The sequence below is a fragment of the Zootoca vivipara genome, chromosome 15 (assembly GCF_965207765.1).
Source record: "Zootoca vivipara chromosome 15, rZooViv2.hap1.1, whole genome shotgun sequence".
NCBI lineage: Eukaryota > Metazoa > Chordata > Lepidosauria > Squamata > Lacertidae > Zootoca > Zootoca vivipara.
In genome coordinates this window covers 7,474,530-7,492,827 of record NC_142598.1, presented here as the reverse complement: position 1 = coordinate 7,492,827, position 18,298 = coordinate 7,474,530, and the positions used below count along the sequence as shown (strand labels likewise).

Sequence of the window (18,298 nt, the reverse complement as noted above, 5' to 3'; positions counted from 1 at the left end):
TTTGAGTGCCTCACTTGTAGTATTATAATTTAATGTGACAATACAAATGAGAGTTGTTATTTTGACCAGAGTGTAATTGAAATACTGTAAATAAGATTTTGGAACGCAGAAATAAAGTAAATCATCAATTCTAGCACACCGGGGGGGGGAACCTAAATTATATGATTTGGTATCTGAATGCTTGGTATTGGTAAGTGTATTATAATTTGGCATTGTTATAATGAGACTATTATTGGATTGTAATTGAAAACTAATAAAAATTATTCCCCAAAAATACAACAATAAACTGTGTTTTAATCAACGTTTCAATGTTTCAAAAAGAAATAGATTGTGAGCCACCCAGAGAACTTTTGTTGTGAAGTGTGGCTCTACAAATAAAGCAAGCCCAGCGAAGGGGAAGCAGGGGTCTACATACCTCATGGCTCGGAGGGCCAAGCGGTAGGCCAGCTCAGGGTCGTACGGCAGCATGGCTGTGAAGAGGTAGCGAGCAAAGGTGTGCATGGGAACAGTTTCACGGAAGACGACCTCCCCAAATCCACTGAAGGGTCCCCCTGAGAGGAACAGGCAAGCGGGCGATTAACAGATTGATTACCCAACTCAAAGCACTTTGCCCAAGAAGAGAGGAGAACAAGGGCAAGCGGACAGCGAGCCACCTGGGGCTGGTTTGCTCCAGCTGGTATCACTGGTCCTTCTCTGTATCCCAGCAGGCCGCCACCGCAGAGCAGTAACATCACGCAGGGCCCCAATCCCCAGGGGACTCAGCATCCCCAACACAACCAAACCCTCTCTCTCTGCCAGCGACTCAACATCTGGGATACCCAGCCAGATGGGCGGGGTATAAATAATAAATTATTATTATTATCTGAGCCTGCATCCAACTGTCAGCATGTTGCAAGTCAGGTTCATGTTCAAGTGATGGGGACAGATAGTGGCTGGCCCAAGGTCACCCAGGGAGTGTATTATTATTATTATTATTATTATTATTATTATTATTATTAATTATTATTATTATTATTATTATTATTATTTATTAATACTCTGCCCATCTGGCTAGGTTTCCCTCTGGGCAGCTCCTGGCAGAATATTAAAAACATGATAAAACATCAAACATTAAAAACTTCCCTAAGCAGGGCTGCCTTCAGATGTCTTCTAAAAGTCAGATACTTGTTTATTTCCTTGACATTTGATGGGAGGGTGGGTGCCACCACCGAGAAGGCCCTCTGCCTGGTTCCCTGTAACCTCACTTCTCGCAGTGAGGGAACCGCCAGAAGGCCGTTTTGTGCTCGGAAACTTATTAGCTAGGGATCATGGGGGTTGTAGGCCAAAACATCTGGAGAGCTGCAGTTTGGGGGTGCCTGTCCTAGTTCAACGTGTCACATTGCCCACTGCACCACACGGGTTCTCTGTTAAGCACCCGGCATTGAAGGTGCTCAAGAGGCCTTCTACCTTCCCTGCACCCTATCCACTTCTCCATTGCCCAAGAGCAAATCCCTTCCCGCTACCCTGGGAGACCCTCGCTACCTCCTCCGCTCCTTTCAGAGCCATGGTGGGGTAGTGTCTACCACAGCCCAGCCCACTGCTCCCTTACCATCCAGGAGCAGGGCCACCTGCTTGCGGAGCACAGGAACCAGCCGCTCGTCCAGCTCCATCTCGTCCAGGAGTCCAATCAGCTGCTCCTCACTCCGCACCACTTTGTCCTGGGCGTAGAGCCCCTCCGGCATGGACCTCTGCTGCCCGAGCCCCAGGAGCGCCACCTCCAGGGCCAGCATGAAGTACGACTCGCCAGGACTTGAGGGCACTGGAATGTGCTGGTAGAGTGCCTTCTTAGGCTCCGATGCAGAATCTGGGGAGAGGTGGCACAGGTAGGACCACAGAGCAGGAACAGAGCCCCCAGCCCTCCCTGCCAGCACAGCTGTGCTCACATAAGGCAGCTGCCCCTCCACTGCAGCAAGCCTGCGTGGGGCCATGCCGCAACCTGGCTAGACAACGGTAAGAAGAAGAAGAGTTTGGATTTGATATCCCGCTTTATCACTACCCGAAGGAGTCTCAAAGCAGCTAACATTCTCCTTTCCCCTCCTCCCCCACAACAAACACTCTGTGAGGTGAGTGGGGCTGAGAGACTTCAGAGAAGTGTGACTAGCCCAAGGTCACCCAGCAGCTGCATGTGGAGGAGCGGAGACGCGAACCCGGTTCCCCAGATTACAAGTCTACAGCTCTTAACCACTACACCACACTGGATCTCCACACTAAGCTCTTGCACAGGCACAACCCAACATGTGCAGAGCCACTGGTGGAGGAACAGGGGAGCGCGGGGAGCGCACTGCCCGTGGCACCATCAGGGAGGGGGTACCATCGCGGCCGCCCCCTGGACACGCACCACACAGCCCCCACCACGTCAGGGGCCACGCCCCCAGGACACACGCCACACCCTGCAGGCGGCATGCCACGCCCCCAGGATGCACGCCACACGCCCCCCGCGGGGCAACGTGCCACGCCCTCGGGATGCACACCAGCCACGCCCACGCCTGCTCTCCGCCGCCCCCAGTGCCGAAGCATGCAGCTTCGCCACTGTGCAGAGCCCTTTCCTCATAGGGCCCAAATCATTTGCCCAAAGTGGTCTTTGGTTATCAGAACCTCAGCTACGGTCAGGTAATCTCAGGTGGATCTATAGACCAGGCGCCAGTGATGCTCAGCTATGGAGAAGGGCCTTGCAGCTCCCCCCACCCACCCTCATTTTCTCCATGTACCCACACAGTACCTGGGTAGAGGGCCAGCACCTCATCATCCATTCGGCAGGCCTCCAGAAAGGTGCGGCAGAGACAACCGATGGGGTCCAGAGGGTGCCCCACCCATCCCTCCAGGTTGGTGATGCTGGTTGTGCCTTTGTGCAAGAGCTCTGGGCGGCGGAAGAGAAAAGGATACTTCAGTCACCAAGCCCCAAGCCAAAGCAGCCCCACCCCAAACGTCAGTCCCCGAAAACAATGCTTTGTGCTTAAGCAGTCGTGGAAAAGGCCGGCAGCTCCAGGACCACCACTGCTCAAATTCACAAGACGGTGTGCCTCAACTTTTCTAACACCTCTGCTGCTTTCAATGAACAGAAATCCACTGCGACACATGGCAGTTCTTCACCAGCAAGTGCATTTTTGGACCAGGAGAGGTGGTCCATTGCCCACTCTGGGACCTGACCTCAGCATCACCCTGAAAGTAGTAGAGAGCCTCTGTCCTTCTCCAAGCTCCAGTGTCTCTTTTGCAGCCCGGTGCTCTGCTGCAAAACTTTGCCTCCTTCCCTCCTTCCTTCCTTCCTTCCTTCCTTCCTTCCTTCCTTCCTTCCTTCCTTCCTTCCTTCCCTCCCTCCCTCCCTCCCTCCCATCCCATCCCATCCCATCCCATCCCATCCCATCCCATCCCATCCCATCCCATCCCATCCCAGTGTGCTAAGCCCCGCTTGCCTTTCTTCTGTTGCTTGTAGCTCTCCAGCTGATGGCGTCGCTGCAAGCGCATGGCGTTGACCACAGCCACAGCCAGGCGCAGGGCCTCTCGGGGGTAACCGTGGGAGCGCAAGGCGTCCACTCGCGCGCAGGCCATGGGGAAGGCATCGCCCAGCCAGAGCGGGTGGCCCTGGGGGTCAAAGCCCAGCTTGTCACTTCCACTCTTCAAGGAGACACCATAGCAGTCACTGCTCAGGATCTTCTGCAGGTGACAATCGCCCCAGCGAAGCTCTGCAGCCTTGATAGCACGGCCAAAGACGGTCTGCCGAACACCAGCTGCCAAGGAGGAAACAGGCCAGAGCGGGGCGGGTGAAAATTATGGAAGAGTTTGGGCCCAGAAAAGCACCAGACTCCTCCTCCTCCGACAGGAACACTGGTTTAAATTTAACTGTAAAGCTTTTCTAAAACGTAACTTCATTCGATAACAATTTACGTTTCATATTAAAATAGAAACAGATTCTCAGTGCTAAATTTTGTTTGCTTTCGTCATCACAAATGTGGGCTGCACAAATCTGGAGCTGGATATATATTTGAGGACAGGGCACCTCTCCAAAAGGAGCACTGGGACAATGGGGTCAGGAGCTTTATGGGTATGCACAGATATATAAAATAAAAAAAGAGACAATCCTCCTTATTTTTCTCTTTTGTCAGCAAAGAGCTGCATACCAAATTCTCATAAATTTGCTTGTCATTGCATATCTCAGTAAGATCTTAATGGTGATATGGCACTTCACACATGTTACCTCTATAGATTAGGGCTGCCATATGTCCGGGGCTTCCTGGACACATCCGGGAATGGCGTCCCAGTGGACTTTTGCCGAATCAGCAAAATGTCCAGGGAACCCCAGACGTATGGCAACTAGGGCGATTTTTAAAGAAAAAAGCTGGTTTGTTTTTTTAAAGGTCTACAACTTTGTCCGGATTTTCACTTTTGGGACCATGGCAACCGTACCATAGATCATTGCAATAAATCCTATATAGTAGGTCACAGGAGGTGGAATGCATGAGTGTTATATGCAGAGTCCTGACTGCAACAACGTTCCCCCCAAACACACTCCCTAGCATACTGCCTGTGACAATGACTTTATTGACTACTAGCCATGATCTCCAAGAGATTGTAGGGGAAAGCAATCAAGCCCAGGACCAGGAACTCTGACCACCCCCCACCGGCCCCCAACGTTCTGGCCTGGGTTTCCCTACCTGCACTGCGGTTTGGGTTCGGCGGCAAAGTGCTGTTGGCTCCGCTGCTGTCGCAGGAGTAGTTTCCCTCCTCCAGAGGACAGATGTCCAGCTTGTTCCACTTCTTCAGAAGCTGCAGCCACAATGTCCGCTCCTCCAGCTTGCAGTGAGGGCTCAGGACCACACAAACCCACAAGGCGCCTGGGGCACAATGAGAAGGGGGAGGGGGAACAGCCAGGTTAACAGCTGTCTGTTTTCTGAAGCCAGATTAAATGTTTTCCCTTCTGAAGTGCTATGGGGAAGATTGGCTGGTGTCCCATACCAAGATAGGCTGTGCCCATGTTCCCAGGGTGTTGAATGTATGGGACACATTTTATTGCATTGTAATCTGTATAAAGGGACCCAGGTGGCGCTGTGGTTAAACCACTGAGCCTAGGGCTTGCTGATCAGAAGGTCAGCGGTTCGAATCCCTGTGACGGGGTGAGCTCCCGTTGCTTGGTCCCAGCTCCTGCCAACCTAGCAGTTCGAAAGCACGTCAAAATGCAAGTAGATAAATAGGAGCCGCTACAGCGGGAAGGTAAACGGCGTTTCCATGTGCTGCTCTGGTTTGCCAGAAGCGGTTTTGTCATGCTGGCCACATGACCTGGAAGCTATACACCGGCTCCCTTGGCCAATAATGCGAGATGAGCGCGCAACCCCAGAGTCGGTCACGACTGGACCTAATGGTCAGGGGTCCCTTTACCTTTACCCTTACCTTTAATCTGTATAAACAGGGTTTATACAGAAGCGACTAAGCCGCTTCTGGCAAACCAGAGCAGCGCACAGAAACGCCATTTACCTTCCCGTTTGGAGCGGTACCTATTTATCTACTTGCACTTTGACGTGCTTTCGAACTGCTAGGTTGGCAGGAGCTGGGACCGAGCAACAGGAGCTCACTCTGTCGCGGGGATTTGAACCACCGACCTTCTGATCGGCAAGCCCTAGGTTATGTGGTTTAACCCACAGCACCACCCACGTCCCCATAAACAGGGTTAGACAGCATCTAATCAGGACAGCATCTAATCAATCCAATACTAACAGAACAACCTGGAATGTCAAGGTTCTCCTTGAGGGTAAGTTTGATACTATTACACTGTCTGTAGCAATATTCCTCTTGGAGGCAGTAAAAATCAGAAATCAGTATGTACAGCCTAAAGCTCCTCTGTTGGCTAGCAAGGCTGATTTTACACCTCAATAACAATATACTATTGTTGAACGGTGATTTTGGGTCTATGGACTGCAATAAAGCTGTGTGATAAGCCAGGAATCAGGCTCACTGCCTTAAGGCCACAGGGTGCAGCAATTGCGCTGGGGCAAAGCAAACCACCATATTGCTGCCTGGAGCTCCAGTATGAAAGAAAGACAGCAACAAACAACAAAATATCACAGTATCTAGCAAACAGGTTGCAGCAGAACTGGGAGGATTCAACAAAGCAGGGATACAGAAGGCCAGGGGGTTTAAAGGCAAAATATAGGGGCATCTCTAAGGGCAGAATTCTGCTCAAGGAGTTTTGGCCAGCACACCCCAAGAAACTGCCTTCTCTTCCTCCCAAATCCCACACAATGTCATCAGAAGGCAGGCTTGGGGTATTAATGACACGGCTACAGACTGCGTAGTTCCTTGTAAATCTCTCCATATAACGTTGCACTCTGCCATGGGTCAATCTTTAGACAGCTGAGAAGTCACCATCTTTGCTTAAGTACTGCCTGCAGGCTAAAAAAACTGTTTCAGATTTTCTTTTCTGCCCCAAACATGGAACTGACTGAAAGGAGAGAGTATGGGGGGCAATTTCAACTGAGAGTTCAGCCAATCGTGGAATCAGTGGATGTTATCTTTTTTAAAAATATTGCTTCTTTAACGTGCTTCAACACTGCAAACTGCTCACATCATTTTGGCATGGGATGCGCTTTAAAAAAAAAACACCAAATGAGGCAAAGCAAGTCCCACCTCCGACAGCTGGGATTTCAGTGGGCTCTGCCCATATTTTCAAACTTCTCTTTGCAATCCTAAGGACTAGAAACCTCATTTTAAAAAAAAGACAAAGGTGAGGAGAGAAAGCTGGATAGTTCTGCTGGTGTGAAGCACACAGCTCCTGGTCATAGATTCTCCCTTGCGTAAGATGAACTCACCTAGTTCATCCCAGAGTTGCCGGCACTTGTCAGTCATGCCAGCCCCTTGCTGCCGCCAGAGGGCCAGGCGTGGATCCTGCAGGAACTGCTCTGTCATCAGGATGAGCATTCGTGCGCCATTGGAGTCTCGCATTCGCAGCATTTCCCTCACCTGGGAAAGGAGAGAGGTTAAAACTGGAAAGGAGGCGGCCAAGGGATGCAGAAAGCAACTGCATCTTCTCTCCCAAAGATGTAAAGCCATGTGGAGACAACTGTCACAAACCTCTCCACCTACTGTCTGAGCCCAGCTACCCTGAGCCCCATTCCCTCCTCCTTTGGGCTGTGTTTGACACCTCAGCACTCAAGAGTCCTGCATGTTAAAACGGCCAGTTGACTTTGCCCAGTTGTCAGTTATCACCATCTTCTCCATGTTGCCGGCATCTTTCTACATCCCCAAATGTCAGCAACCCAACACTTTTAACAGCTCTGTCTTAGAAGGAACCAGAGGTAGGGGGGGAGGGCTGCCCGAGAAACCTGATCTCTTTAGGAACAGGATGAAGGAACATAATAGCTCTTAAGCCCAAGCAATGGCAACTTTCCATGCCACACACTGTATGCCCCCCCCCCAGGCAAAAAAGGAAAAAAAGACAGCCCTAAATGAATGGGCAGAGTCGCTACTCCACCGACCAGGCACTGCAGGCAGGGGAGAGATAATGTGGCTCAGGTGGCACTGTGGGTTAAACCACTGAGCCTAGGGCTTGCCAATCAGAAGGTCGGCGGTTCGAATCCCTGCGATGGGGTGAGCTCCCGTTGTTCGGTCCCTGCTCCTGCCAACCTAGCAGTTCGAAAGCACGAAGTGCAAGTAGATAAATAGGTACCGCTCCGGCGGGAAGGTAAACGGCGTTTCCGTGCGCTGCTCTGGTTCGCCAGAAGCAGCTTAGTCATGCTGCCCACATGACCCGGAAGCTGTCTGCGGACAAACGCCGGCTCCCTCGGCCTATAGAGCGAGATGAGCGCCGCAACCCCAGAGTTGTTCACGACTGGAGCCAACGGCCAGAGGTCCCTTTACCTTTAATCATGCCCACAATGATGAGTAAAGGAGGAAGCAGAGCTGGGTACACAAATAAGAGGCTTTTACCTTGTTGAACATGGACTGGAGCTGCTTGCTTGCCCCGTAGTAGCCGCCATTGGAGAGGAGCTGCTTCACCTGCTCTTGGATCTGCTCCTCATCCAGGTGCCAGCAGTTTGCATCCTCAATGCCAGCACCAGCTGTGGGGTCTGGGGCACCTGGCAAGAAACGGCCAAAGCATCCATTGCTACACACACCCAAGACCTGACCCAGTTGGGTTACCCACGAGTGCGCCTAACAATAAGTGAACCCAGTTTAACAAAAGTGAGTCGAGTTCAACCTCCTGTCCAGTAAAGTGAAAAGGGGCAAACGGTGGCTGAACGAGGTGCCTTTGGGGAGTTGGGGGCGGGGAGAGCGTGACCATCGTTCTTTTGAACTTCAAAAGTGAGAGGGGACGTTTGCATGCATAGACCGTGATCCCTTCAACATAAAGGTTTTGTGAATATATAAATGTTTGTGCACGAGAGTGAAACTGAAATGGGTCAACACGCCTGTGCAGCTGAATTGTGAGAGCTGCTGTGTCTGGCATTGGAGCTGAGCTTGGAAGCAGAGCTGGAATGATAAGAGATAAGACAACTGGCCCATCAGAGGAGCTCCTTGTGCACCTGCGCAAGGAATAGAAATACAAAGCTTATCTGATGCTCACGGAATGTGAGTATCACTCATGCAGAACTAGACTTATTAATATCTCATTATATAACTGTTGCACCAGTGTAGCACTGTGGCGCTGTGGTCTAAACCACAGAGCCTAGAGCTCGCTGATCAGAAGGTCGGTGGTTCGAATCCCCGTGACAGGATGAGCTCCCGTTGCTCAGTCCCAGCTTCTGCCAACCTAGCAGTTCGAAAGCATGCCAAGAAGTGCAAGTAGATAAATAGGTACCGCTCCGGCGGGAAGGTAAACAGCGTTTCTGTGCGCTGCTCTGATTCACCAGAAGCAGATTAGTCATATTGGCCACATGACCCGGAAAACTGTCTGCGGACAAACGCCGGCTCCCTCGGCCAGTAAAGCGAGATGAGCGCAAGCAACCCCAGAGTTGCCTGTGCCTGGACTTAACTGTCAGGGGTCCCTTTACCTAGCACTGCTAGTCTACAATACAGCAGATTCTCTCTTCACCCTCTCTTTTCTGTGTAAGAGGTGGTGTCCCCTTGTAACAGTGGCGGCCATGGTGAATCAGATCTTTGGCCTTCACCTGGCAGTCAAGGAGAATTTAGGCACTTCCTTCTTGGCAGCTGACATGGAAGAGCCCCGGCACCCAACCACCCACTCCACGACCAAGAGGAAGAAATGGGCAAGCAAGGGATGTTGCCATGCACCCCTCGTCCAGACCTTGCCGCATCTGCAGCTGTCCTGTGCCCCCCCCCCCGCTGCTTCCTCCGTCTCCCCTGGGGACCCGAGCCGAGTTCCATACCATGCACTCGGTTGATCTCGGAGCCAAGCAGCAGGATCTCATCCGCAAGCCTCTGGGCGGTCGGCAGCACCTCCGTGTGGTGAGCGCTGATCAGGTACTGCACAAATTTCTGCAGCTGGTCCCGGTTCATTTGGGACAGCGTTTCGGAGATGGGCAGGCGCAGCTCCACCTGGCGGGCATGCCGGATGCGGTGCAGGGACAAGGCCACCACGTGGGCACAGTAGAAGATGTCCCGGTTGTCGCAGGCGCAGCTCACCGACGTGATCTTACAGCGGTCAAAACTGATGGAGACATGGTAACTGTGCTCAGGCTCACTGGGGCCTGGAGGCTCCGTCACAATCCCGCTCAGGTGGAAACCTGTGTGTTTAAAAAGGAGGAGGAAGAAACGAAACAAAACAGTCAGTGAACATACAAGGTGTCTGCCCCTGACCAAGAGGACTAAAGGACCAAAAAAAATGAGGACCATTCCTGCCTGCCTTTCCCCAGCAGGGAAGGTGAAGGCCTGGCAGACAGTAAGCAGGACCAAATTAATTAAGACAGTGTTTCCCAACCTTGGGTTTCCAGCAGTTTTTGGACTACAACTCCCATCATCCCTAGCTAGCAAGACCAGCGGTCAGGGATGATGGGAACTGTAGTCCAAAAGCAGCTGGGGACCCAAGGTTGGGAAACACTGAATTAAGCTACAGAAGGGGGTTAGGGAAAACCAGTCTGATGGGGATATTTTTAGGGGACTAGCGTTTGGCCATGAACACAAATCCTTGCCCTGAAACCCTCTATCTAGCGAACAGACATTAAGGGAAACTGACAGGCCAGGAGTCCAACCACTTAACTTTCACCTGCTCAGTTTGAACAAGGAGCATCAGTCCTCTTACAGGCATGGCCAAACTCGGTCCTCCGGATGTTTTGGGACTACAATTCCCATCATCCCTAAACACAGTTAGCTAGGGGTGGTGGGAGTTGTAGTCCCAAAACATCTGGAGGGCCAAGTTTGGCCATGCCTGGCTTAGAAGGAAGAAAAAGGAACAGGACAAATATGGATCACAGAAATGCAGAGTTGGAAGGGACCCTGAGGGTCACCTACTTCAACCCTTTGCAATGCAGAAATCTAAAGAGCCCAGCCCACGGCAAAATCCTTATTCAAAAAATTCACAGTTAGTCCCCTTCAGGGGTGACCCTAGTGCAGTGATGGGCAACCTTTTGAGCTTGGTGTGTCAATATTCGCCAAAAAACCGAGCATAACTCGGGTGGTGTGTCAATTCGAGAAAAAAACCATAATTTCATGATATTTATAGTTTAAATAACAAAAATGTATAATTGTAATATATAACTGTATTTAATAAACCAAAAACTAATTAATTAACCAAACCAAACCAAAAACCCCTTATTTATCACAAAGTGTCCAGAGTTGTTGAGCTTTTTGGGGGGAGCTGCTAACCAAAGTTTTGGAGGTTTTTGGGGGGAGGGGTGCAAAAGTTGCTTTGTTTTTTTGGGGGGGGGGAAGAGAACAGAAATAAATGACGAATAATACCTTCGCTGGAACTAACACGCAGCACTGACATAGTCTGCCAAAGCGCCAAAAAAACCAGCACAGAAAGGGTTAAAAAACCAATCTCTTGCTACCAGCAACAGTGGAGACAAGCTGTAGGAGGAGCGGGAGAACAAATGGAGGGGGGGGGAACCAACAACAACAGTGCGAATGGGCCGATGGGGCGCGTGCCAGCAGTGAGGGCTCTGTGTGTCACGTCTGACACGCGTGTCATAGGTTCGCCATCACTGCCCTAGTGCATAATTTAAAGCAGGTGGTTTTTAAAAATTATTATTCATTAAACAGATAGGCCACCCTTCATCCGAGGATCATGCGGAGCTGCTGAAAAGCTGGAGGAAATCCCATCCACTCAAAAATAGGTGAGCTTGGCCCAGACCTGCCTGCAGAGTCCTGATCTTGATTGCACTGGCCCTGGAAGTGGTACCAGGCAGGTGCCCCGCACCTGAGCGAGGTGGAGGAAGTCATGGGAGGTGCAGCTCAGCTGCATTGACCAAGTGGGTGAGTCACACATAGATGACGAAAGCAGGCACACTGACAAAGCAGGCGGGGCCCAAGGCCACACCTGTAGACCCTGGTGCATCACAGCCCAAGCACAGCAAAGGAGGACACCTTGCTGGTAGTGCCAGCTAGGTCATACGGACCAGTAGGGTGACTTACTCTAACTGGCCCCACACCCTGCAACTTGCCCTCACCTCTCTGGCATGGGGAAGCTACTGGCTACACAGACAGCAGACAGGCACAACCCTGTCCTCAACGAGAGAGAGAGAGAGAGAGAGAGAGAGAGAGAGAGAGAGAGAGAAAGCAGACCTAGAGCTCTGCAAATTGACCTGGACTTCCACCCTGGCACAGCCCAGGCACAATAGGCAAAGTCGAAAAACAAACAGCGCCTGCCGGGGAAATTTTACTAACAGCCTTAGGTATAGGGCTCCATAAGGACATATCTGGGAAGTCCACATTTCAGAGATCACAAGCACCGTTTTTGTACTTGCTACTTTGGTACTCCCAGTCCCGTTAACAGCATGTCTGTATCACAACACCAATATGTACATCTGTGGTGCAGCAGAATGGATATTACCCAATTTTGTAAATATCTTTGTTCTCATGTGTTGTAATTCACTCTAAAATTCCCCCCCTCCTAAAATATAAAGCGGTATAGAAACAAAATTAATAATAATAATAATAATAATAATAATAATAATAAAATAAATATAAATATAACCCCCCCAAAGGCACCTGGACATTCCATTGTGGCCACCACAACCTAGGTTTATGGTGCCATTTGGTGATAAGCTTATATATCTAAATTTCTAACACTGCCCCTGGCCATCAGTCCTTCTGACTGGGGCTAATAGGGGCTAGGGTCTCTGGCAACATCTGGACGACACCCCTTTGGCTACCCCTATTCTAGGAAAAGTGGGAACAAATTAAATACCTCATAATAATTCAGTGGAATAAAAGGTAAAGGGACCCCTGACCATTAGATCCAGTCGTGACCGACTCTGGGGTTGCGCGCTCATCTCGCATTATTGGCCGAGGGAGCCGGCGTATAGCTTCCAGGTCATGTGGCCAGCATGACAAAGCCGCTTTTGGCAAACCAGAGCAGCACATGGAAACGCCGTTTACCTTCCCGCTGTAGCGGTTCCTATTTATCTACTTGCACTTTGACGTGCTTTCGAACTGCTAGGTTGGCAGGAGCTGGGACCAAGCAACGTGAGCTCACCCCGTCGCGGGGATTCGAACCGCCGACCTTCTGATCAGCAAGCCCTAGGCTCAGTGGTTTAACCACAGCGTTTTCCTTCAAACTCCAAATGCTATGTAACTTGTAGGCCCATCTTCCGTCCTATATTCAAGAAACATGTCATGATGACTTCAGAGCTATAAGCTCAAGTTCAGTGGCAGAGGACAGAAGGGCACATAATAAAGGGGAACAAAATTAAAATAGCTAGCCCCCAGGAAATTAATAAACTAGACAATACAGAACTTCAAAACAACAGAACTTCTGTCAAAGCTCTTTGAACATTAGTTCTAAAACATTAGGATAGCCAAATAAGAGAAGCAGCACATTTAAGTGGCATTTTCAAACAACTTTATTGCACACAGGGTTCATCTATACTTCCACTTGTTCTGCTGCTTTGCCCCAGGGAAAACCCGCTCTTTATTACTGAAATGGGGCAAACATCAACTGGATTTTCTGCAGACTGACGTATGCTCCAATTCAGAAGCAAAGAGCAGGTTTTCGAGCGGAAAGCAGTGGGGCACATGGAAAATCTCTGAGAGCCATGCCTTATAGCCACAGGACAAGTGGCAGTGTGGACAAGCCTTAAGGCTGCAATCCTAAATATTGGGAATTGAGTCCCACGGACTGCAAGAAGATCAAACCTATCCATTCTGAAGGAAATCAGCCCTGAGTGCTCACTGGAAGGACAGATCCTGAAGCTGAGGCTACAATACTTTGTAGAAGAGAAGACTCCCTGGAAAAGACCATGATGTTGGGAAAGATTGAGGGCACAAGGAGAAGGGGACAACAGAGGACGAGATGGTTGGACAGTGTTCTCGAAGCTACAAACATGAGTTTGACCAAACTGCGGGAGGCAGTGGAAGACAGGAGTGCCTGGCGTGCTCTGGTCTATGGGGTCACGAAGAGTCGGACACGACTAAATGACTAAACAACAACAACAACAAAGCCCCATTGAACTTAGTGGTATTTACTTCTGAATAAGTCTCCATAGGTTTGTGCTACCACTCACTCCTGAAAAATGATGTGCATTGAGAATCTTGTATTAAATATAGCCACAAAAGTCTTTAGCTATTCTGTACATCAGTGTTGCCCTCATCATTGGCATAAACATCTACAGTAAGATGGAGAAGGAGCAGCTTTGATTAAAAGTTGTGTTAAAACAGAAACCTGTTGAAGCATCAGGGATCAGTCTTGAGACATATTTTAATCAATATTTTTTTTCCTTAGGTAGGAGTTCATTGATAAAGTCTATGAATGACAGGAGGTGAAAAGTCATTGCTTCTAAAGAACCAGGAGGACAAACTGGATTAATTCACCGAGCAGAGCAATGGAATGAAATCCTACAGCGGAAAGAGTTGGAGTCATACTCTGAAACTACAAGAGTTTTCTGTATTATTAGCAAAGGACTCATCGGCTGCAAATAACAAATGAGGAAAGAACTGGGCAGATCCTGCTCAGTCACAAAAGGCTATGAGCCACCAATGTGATGCAGCTGTAAAGGAGACAAATGTAATTTTTGGCTGTATGAGACGGAGCACTTTAAGCAGGAAGCATTAATGCGTTTGCACAGGCCTTTGGCAAGACGTCATCTAGAAGGCGAACCTGGCCACTCTTTTCAAGGAGGAAAAAAATCCAACAGGAACAGAAGGAAAAGTCTATAAATAATTATCTTATTTTAAGGCAACGGCAACTATAAAACAATATGCTAAAAGATACCGTAATTGATAAATCTAGACTGGCAATTTGGAGATGGGACTGAAAGGTGGGAAGAGGTAGGGGCTTCTCCAGTATCCCATATTTAACTTCACTTTTGTGAGTTGCCTAGAATTATCTGCTCCAGAATCACCTGAAGACACACTGGCCTGGTTTGAGCAAGACCAGGCATCCCCAAAGTCAGCCCTCCAGCTGTTGTTGGACAACAATTCCCATCATCCCTGACAACTGGTCCTGTTGGCTAGGGATGATGTAAGTTGTAGTCCCAAAACAGCTGGAGGGCCGAGTTTGTGGATGCCTGCGTAAGACTGACTGTGTATGAGCAGCACGTGATCCAAAGCAGTACCGGTATGTCAAGAATATGGTTATTGCTTGAGGTTTATTTGGGGGGAACTGACAATGGGCCCATGTTCAGAAGAGCCTCAGAGTTGTTGTTGTGGCTAAGCAGGAGAAGGGGCGAAATGCCATAGGAACAGCCCACTCACAATAAACCGCAGCTTTAAGCTACCGTTTAATGCGACAAACAGCCTTGGATGCTGCATGCATTTAACTGACGGTGCCATTAATAGAAGGCCCTGGCTTGGTGCTACGGGGTGAGCTTAAGGACTTATTGGACTCCCAGCCCTAGGACTCTATGGTAAAGGTAAAGGTAAAGGACCCCTGGATGGTTATGTCCAGTCAAAGGCAACTATGGGGTTGCCTTTAAACGCCAGCCCACCTGAAGCTAGCTACCTCTTGACTTGCACAGATTCACATCCGTTATAATATAAGCGGTAACTCAAGCCTTGCAGGGTAGGTTATCATTTCTGCTTCCATATGACTCAAATCCAAAGTCTCATCTGAAGTAGTAACTTCTCTGGTTTTGATTGGAGGCTTTGAAGCACGCTAGTGGCAAGCCAAATCTCAGCTTAGGTCTAACAATGCAGAAGAAAAAGGTGACAGGGTGGACTGTACCACTTCAGATACGGATGGGGGTGTCATCTTGAAGGATTCCCCCAATTCTTCTTATTCGTAAATCTCTTGGCAAGTCTTTACACCTGATTTGTTGTATGTTTGCCAAGAATTCTCTTTATTGTCTTAGCTTTTTTGCTTGCTTGCTTGCTTTAACTAGCAGAGAGTTTATTACGCACAGGAGCATTTGGAAGCAGGATTCTAGTCACCTGCACCAGAGCAGTATAGCCCGTGATCCCTTTTCACCATGCTGCAAGCACAGCTCAAACTCCAAAGCCTCATTTTCATTAAAAGGCCAAGCTCTGCTCTTGTACAGCTCAACAACTCGCTTGAATAGCAATACCTGCTGCATGCATAACAAAACAGCTGTAAGTCCAAAGGACAGAAAGGACTTTTGTATTCAAATAACGTGTGGGGGTAGTATCCAAATTAATCAGCATGCTCTCGGCACATTTGCTCTCTTTCATATCTAAGTTTATTTAGGGAGATATTCGTCATACTCCCAGCAGACTGCTTGGACCCGTGTTACAAAAAATGAAATACCGGTAGTTAAAACATCAAATAAAACAATCCAGATCTAAAACAAATTCAAGCGTCAAGGAAAATATTTCAGATCCTTCTCTAAGTGACATTTTGCTTACCCCATATTTATTTACCTACTTAATTTATTTAGCTGCCCCATAGCAGAACTCTAGGAAGCTAGCGTGGTCTAGTGGTGAGAGTGTCAAACTATTAATTGAGTCACAGCCTCCTAACCTACCTCACAGGGTAGGGGGTAAGAATGGGGGTGAAGCACGCACTCCTTGCAGAAAAAGATAAATGCAAGAAATAAGCTCTTCTGCTTATTTGCTTAAGAAAGCTGGAGGAGCCAATCAGACGGAGTTGTCAGTCATCAACCTGGCAGCAAGAGATCTCTATGCAGTTGCAATTGGCAAAATGCGCCTGGCGCCTGGCTAATTTCTAACACTAGCTCAGGGATGGTGCGAGTTTTACTCCAGCAACATGTACAGGGCACCTCAGTGGGCATCCATGCGCTGCAACTACTCAAGATGCAAACTCATATTTGAGGCAGAATTATTCAAACATGCGCGCACACCACACAGTGACTCTCCACTGAGCATGCAGACTGCCTCCATTTATAAGCACTGTCTTTGAGGCAACTTTTGAGCAAAGATAGGCACTGTTCATGCTATCTGTTCTTGGTTCCCTGTATGTTTCCGAGCACAATTCAAAGTGTTGGTGCTGACCTTTAAAGTCCTAAATGGCCTTGGTCCAGTATACCTAAAAGGAGCATCTCCACCCCCATCGTTCTGCCCGGACATTGAGGTCCAGCGCCGAGGGCCTTCTGGCGGTTCCCTCGTTGCGAGAAGCCAAGTTGCAGGGAACCAGGCAGAGGGCCTTCTCGGTAGTGGCGCCCGCCCTGTGGAACGCCCTCCCATCAGATGTCAAAGAGAAAAACAGCTACCAGATTTTTAGAAGACATCTGAAGGCTGCCCTGTTTAGGGAGGCTTTTAATCTTTAATCGATTATTTTATTCTTCTGTTGGAAGCCGCCCAGAGTGGCTGGGGAAACCCAGCCAGATGGGCGGGGTATAAATAATAAATTTATTTATTTATTTATTTATTATTATTATTATTATTATTATTATCTAATGAAGCAAGCATGTGCTTCATCTATTATCTATTATCTAATGAAGCAAGCATTATTATTATTATTATTATTATTATTATTATTATTATCTAATGAAGCAAGCATCTAATGAAGCAAGCATTGCAAATGAAGCACACATAGCTGAGCTGCCCAAAGAACAGGGAGATGGCTTCAAGTCCCCTCACCCCCATTTTATAAAAAATGGGCAGTTAAAGATGGCAGGCAACTAGAAACTTTAACGAGGATCAGTTACCAGAAGGTAGCAACACTTGCTGCTCAGACATATACACTTCTGAACATGATAGTTATCCAGCTCACAGCTATCGCAAGAATAACCCTCAAGTAAAATTGTCTTTCCTTAAAGTTATCACTGGCACAATTCCATAGCTTACTCACTGAACTCTTGTTATGCAAAGAAAAACTTCCTTTTGTCTAACATGTCTATCAGCCAGTTTCACTGGACAAGCCCTGAGTTCCAATATTAGGACAATGAGACACATTTTACTCTACACTAGGCAGGATTTTGACAGAAATACCTTTCCCCTTAGTCTTTTCTTCTAAATGAAAAGCCCCAAACACTTTAACCTGTTCCAGTAATAGGCTCTACCCCGATTTAATTGCTCTTTTCCCTTTTAGTTCTAGAAAAGAAATTGAAAAGAGGCAACCAGAACATTTTGGCTAGGTGGTGCCCTCCAGGTCTTGCTGAAACACAAATCCTAGCACCATTCAGTATGAGCCATGCTGTCTGGGGCCAATGGGATTTGGGAGTTCAAAACATTGGGAGGGCAATTAGTTATTCACCCCAGATTTACACAGCATTTTAAACAGTGTTAAGAAACTGAGATGTGAAATCTAGGAGGTAAATAGCACCTCATTCCTAAATTATGGGCGCAACAACGGAATGTCTACGCACACTTTTTTATAACGAGAATACAAAACTGAAAATGAATGAACTGCAGCTAAAATATTATGTTCATTTTTCACATGCAAAAAACAAAGCCATGCTTCCCCTGCCCACCCCCCTAATATTCTTAAGAGGGTCTCTTCTCCAGTCTTCAGAGAGTGGCTGGAAGTGGGGAGGCAGAAAAAGGTCCCCCTTACCTTCCACTCTGCAGTTCTAATCTGAAATCTTAGGTCCACCACTGCGCCCGGACCTCAGAAACGGCTTGCGCTAATGAAATTCCTTGCCTAGAACAATGGGAGTTTTGAACGCTGGTTTTAAAATATTGAATTTTGACCACCACCCTCAGGTTATCTCCCCACTCCCATCCCATGTGCAAGCACCCTCCCAAGAGAGATACTGATTACTCTGAGCAGATTGTGCTCCATTAGGACTAAATAGGGCTT

At 48.4% G+C, this 18,298-nt stretch overlaps 1 protein-coding gene across 1 annotated transcript in view; it reads right to left on the bottom strand.

Moving 5' to 3' along the window:
* ZSWIM4 (zinc finger SWIM-type containing 4) overlaps positions 1-18,298 on the bottom strand; it is a 39,821-nt gene that overhangs the window by 6,420 nt on the left and 15,103 nt on the right. The window contains exons 3-10 of the mRNA XM_035141102.3: positions 9,354-9,710; positions 7,954-8,102; positions 6,837-6,987; positions 4,689-4,868; positions 3,450-3,764; positions 2,759-2,896; positions 1,589-1,843; positions 416-551 (exon numbers count right to left, since the gene is read on the bottom strand). Of these exons, the coding sequence (XP_034996993.2) occupies positions 416-551; positions 1,589-1,843; positions 2,759-2,896; positions 3,450-3,764; positions 4,689-4,868; positions 6,837-6,987; positions 7,954-8,102; positions 9,354-9,710 (1,681 nt within the window). The remainder of the gene's footprint in view (positions 1-415; positions 552-1,588; positions 1,844-2,758; positions 2,897-3,449; positions 3,765-4,688; positions 4,869-6,836; positions 6,988-7,953; positions 8,103-9,353; positions 9,711-18,298) is intronic.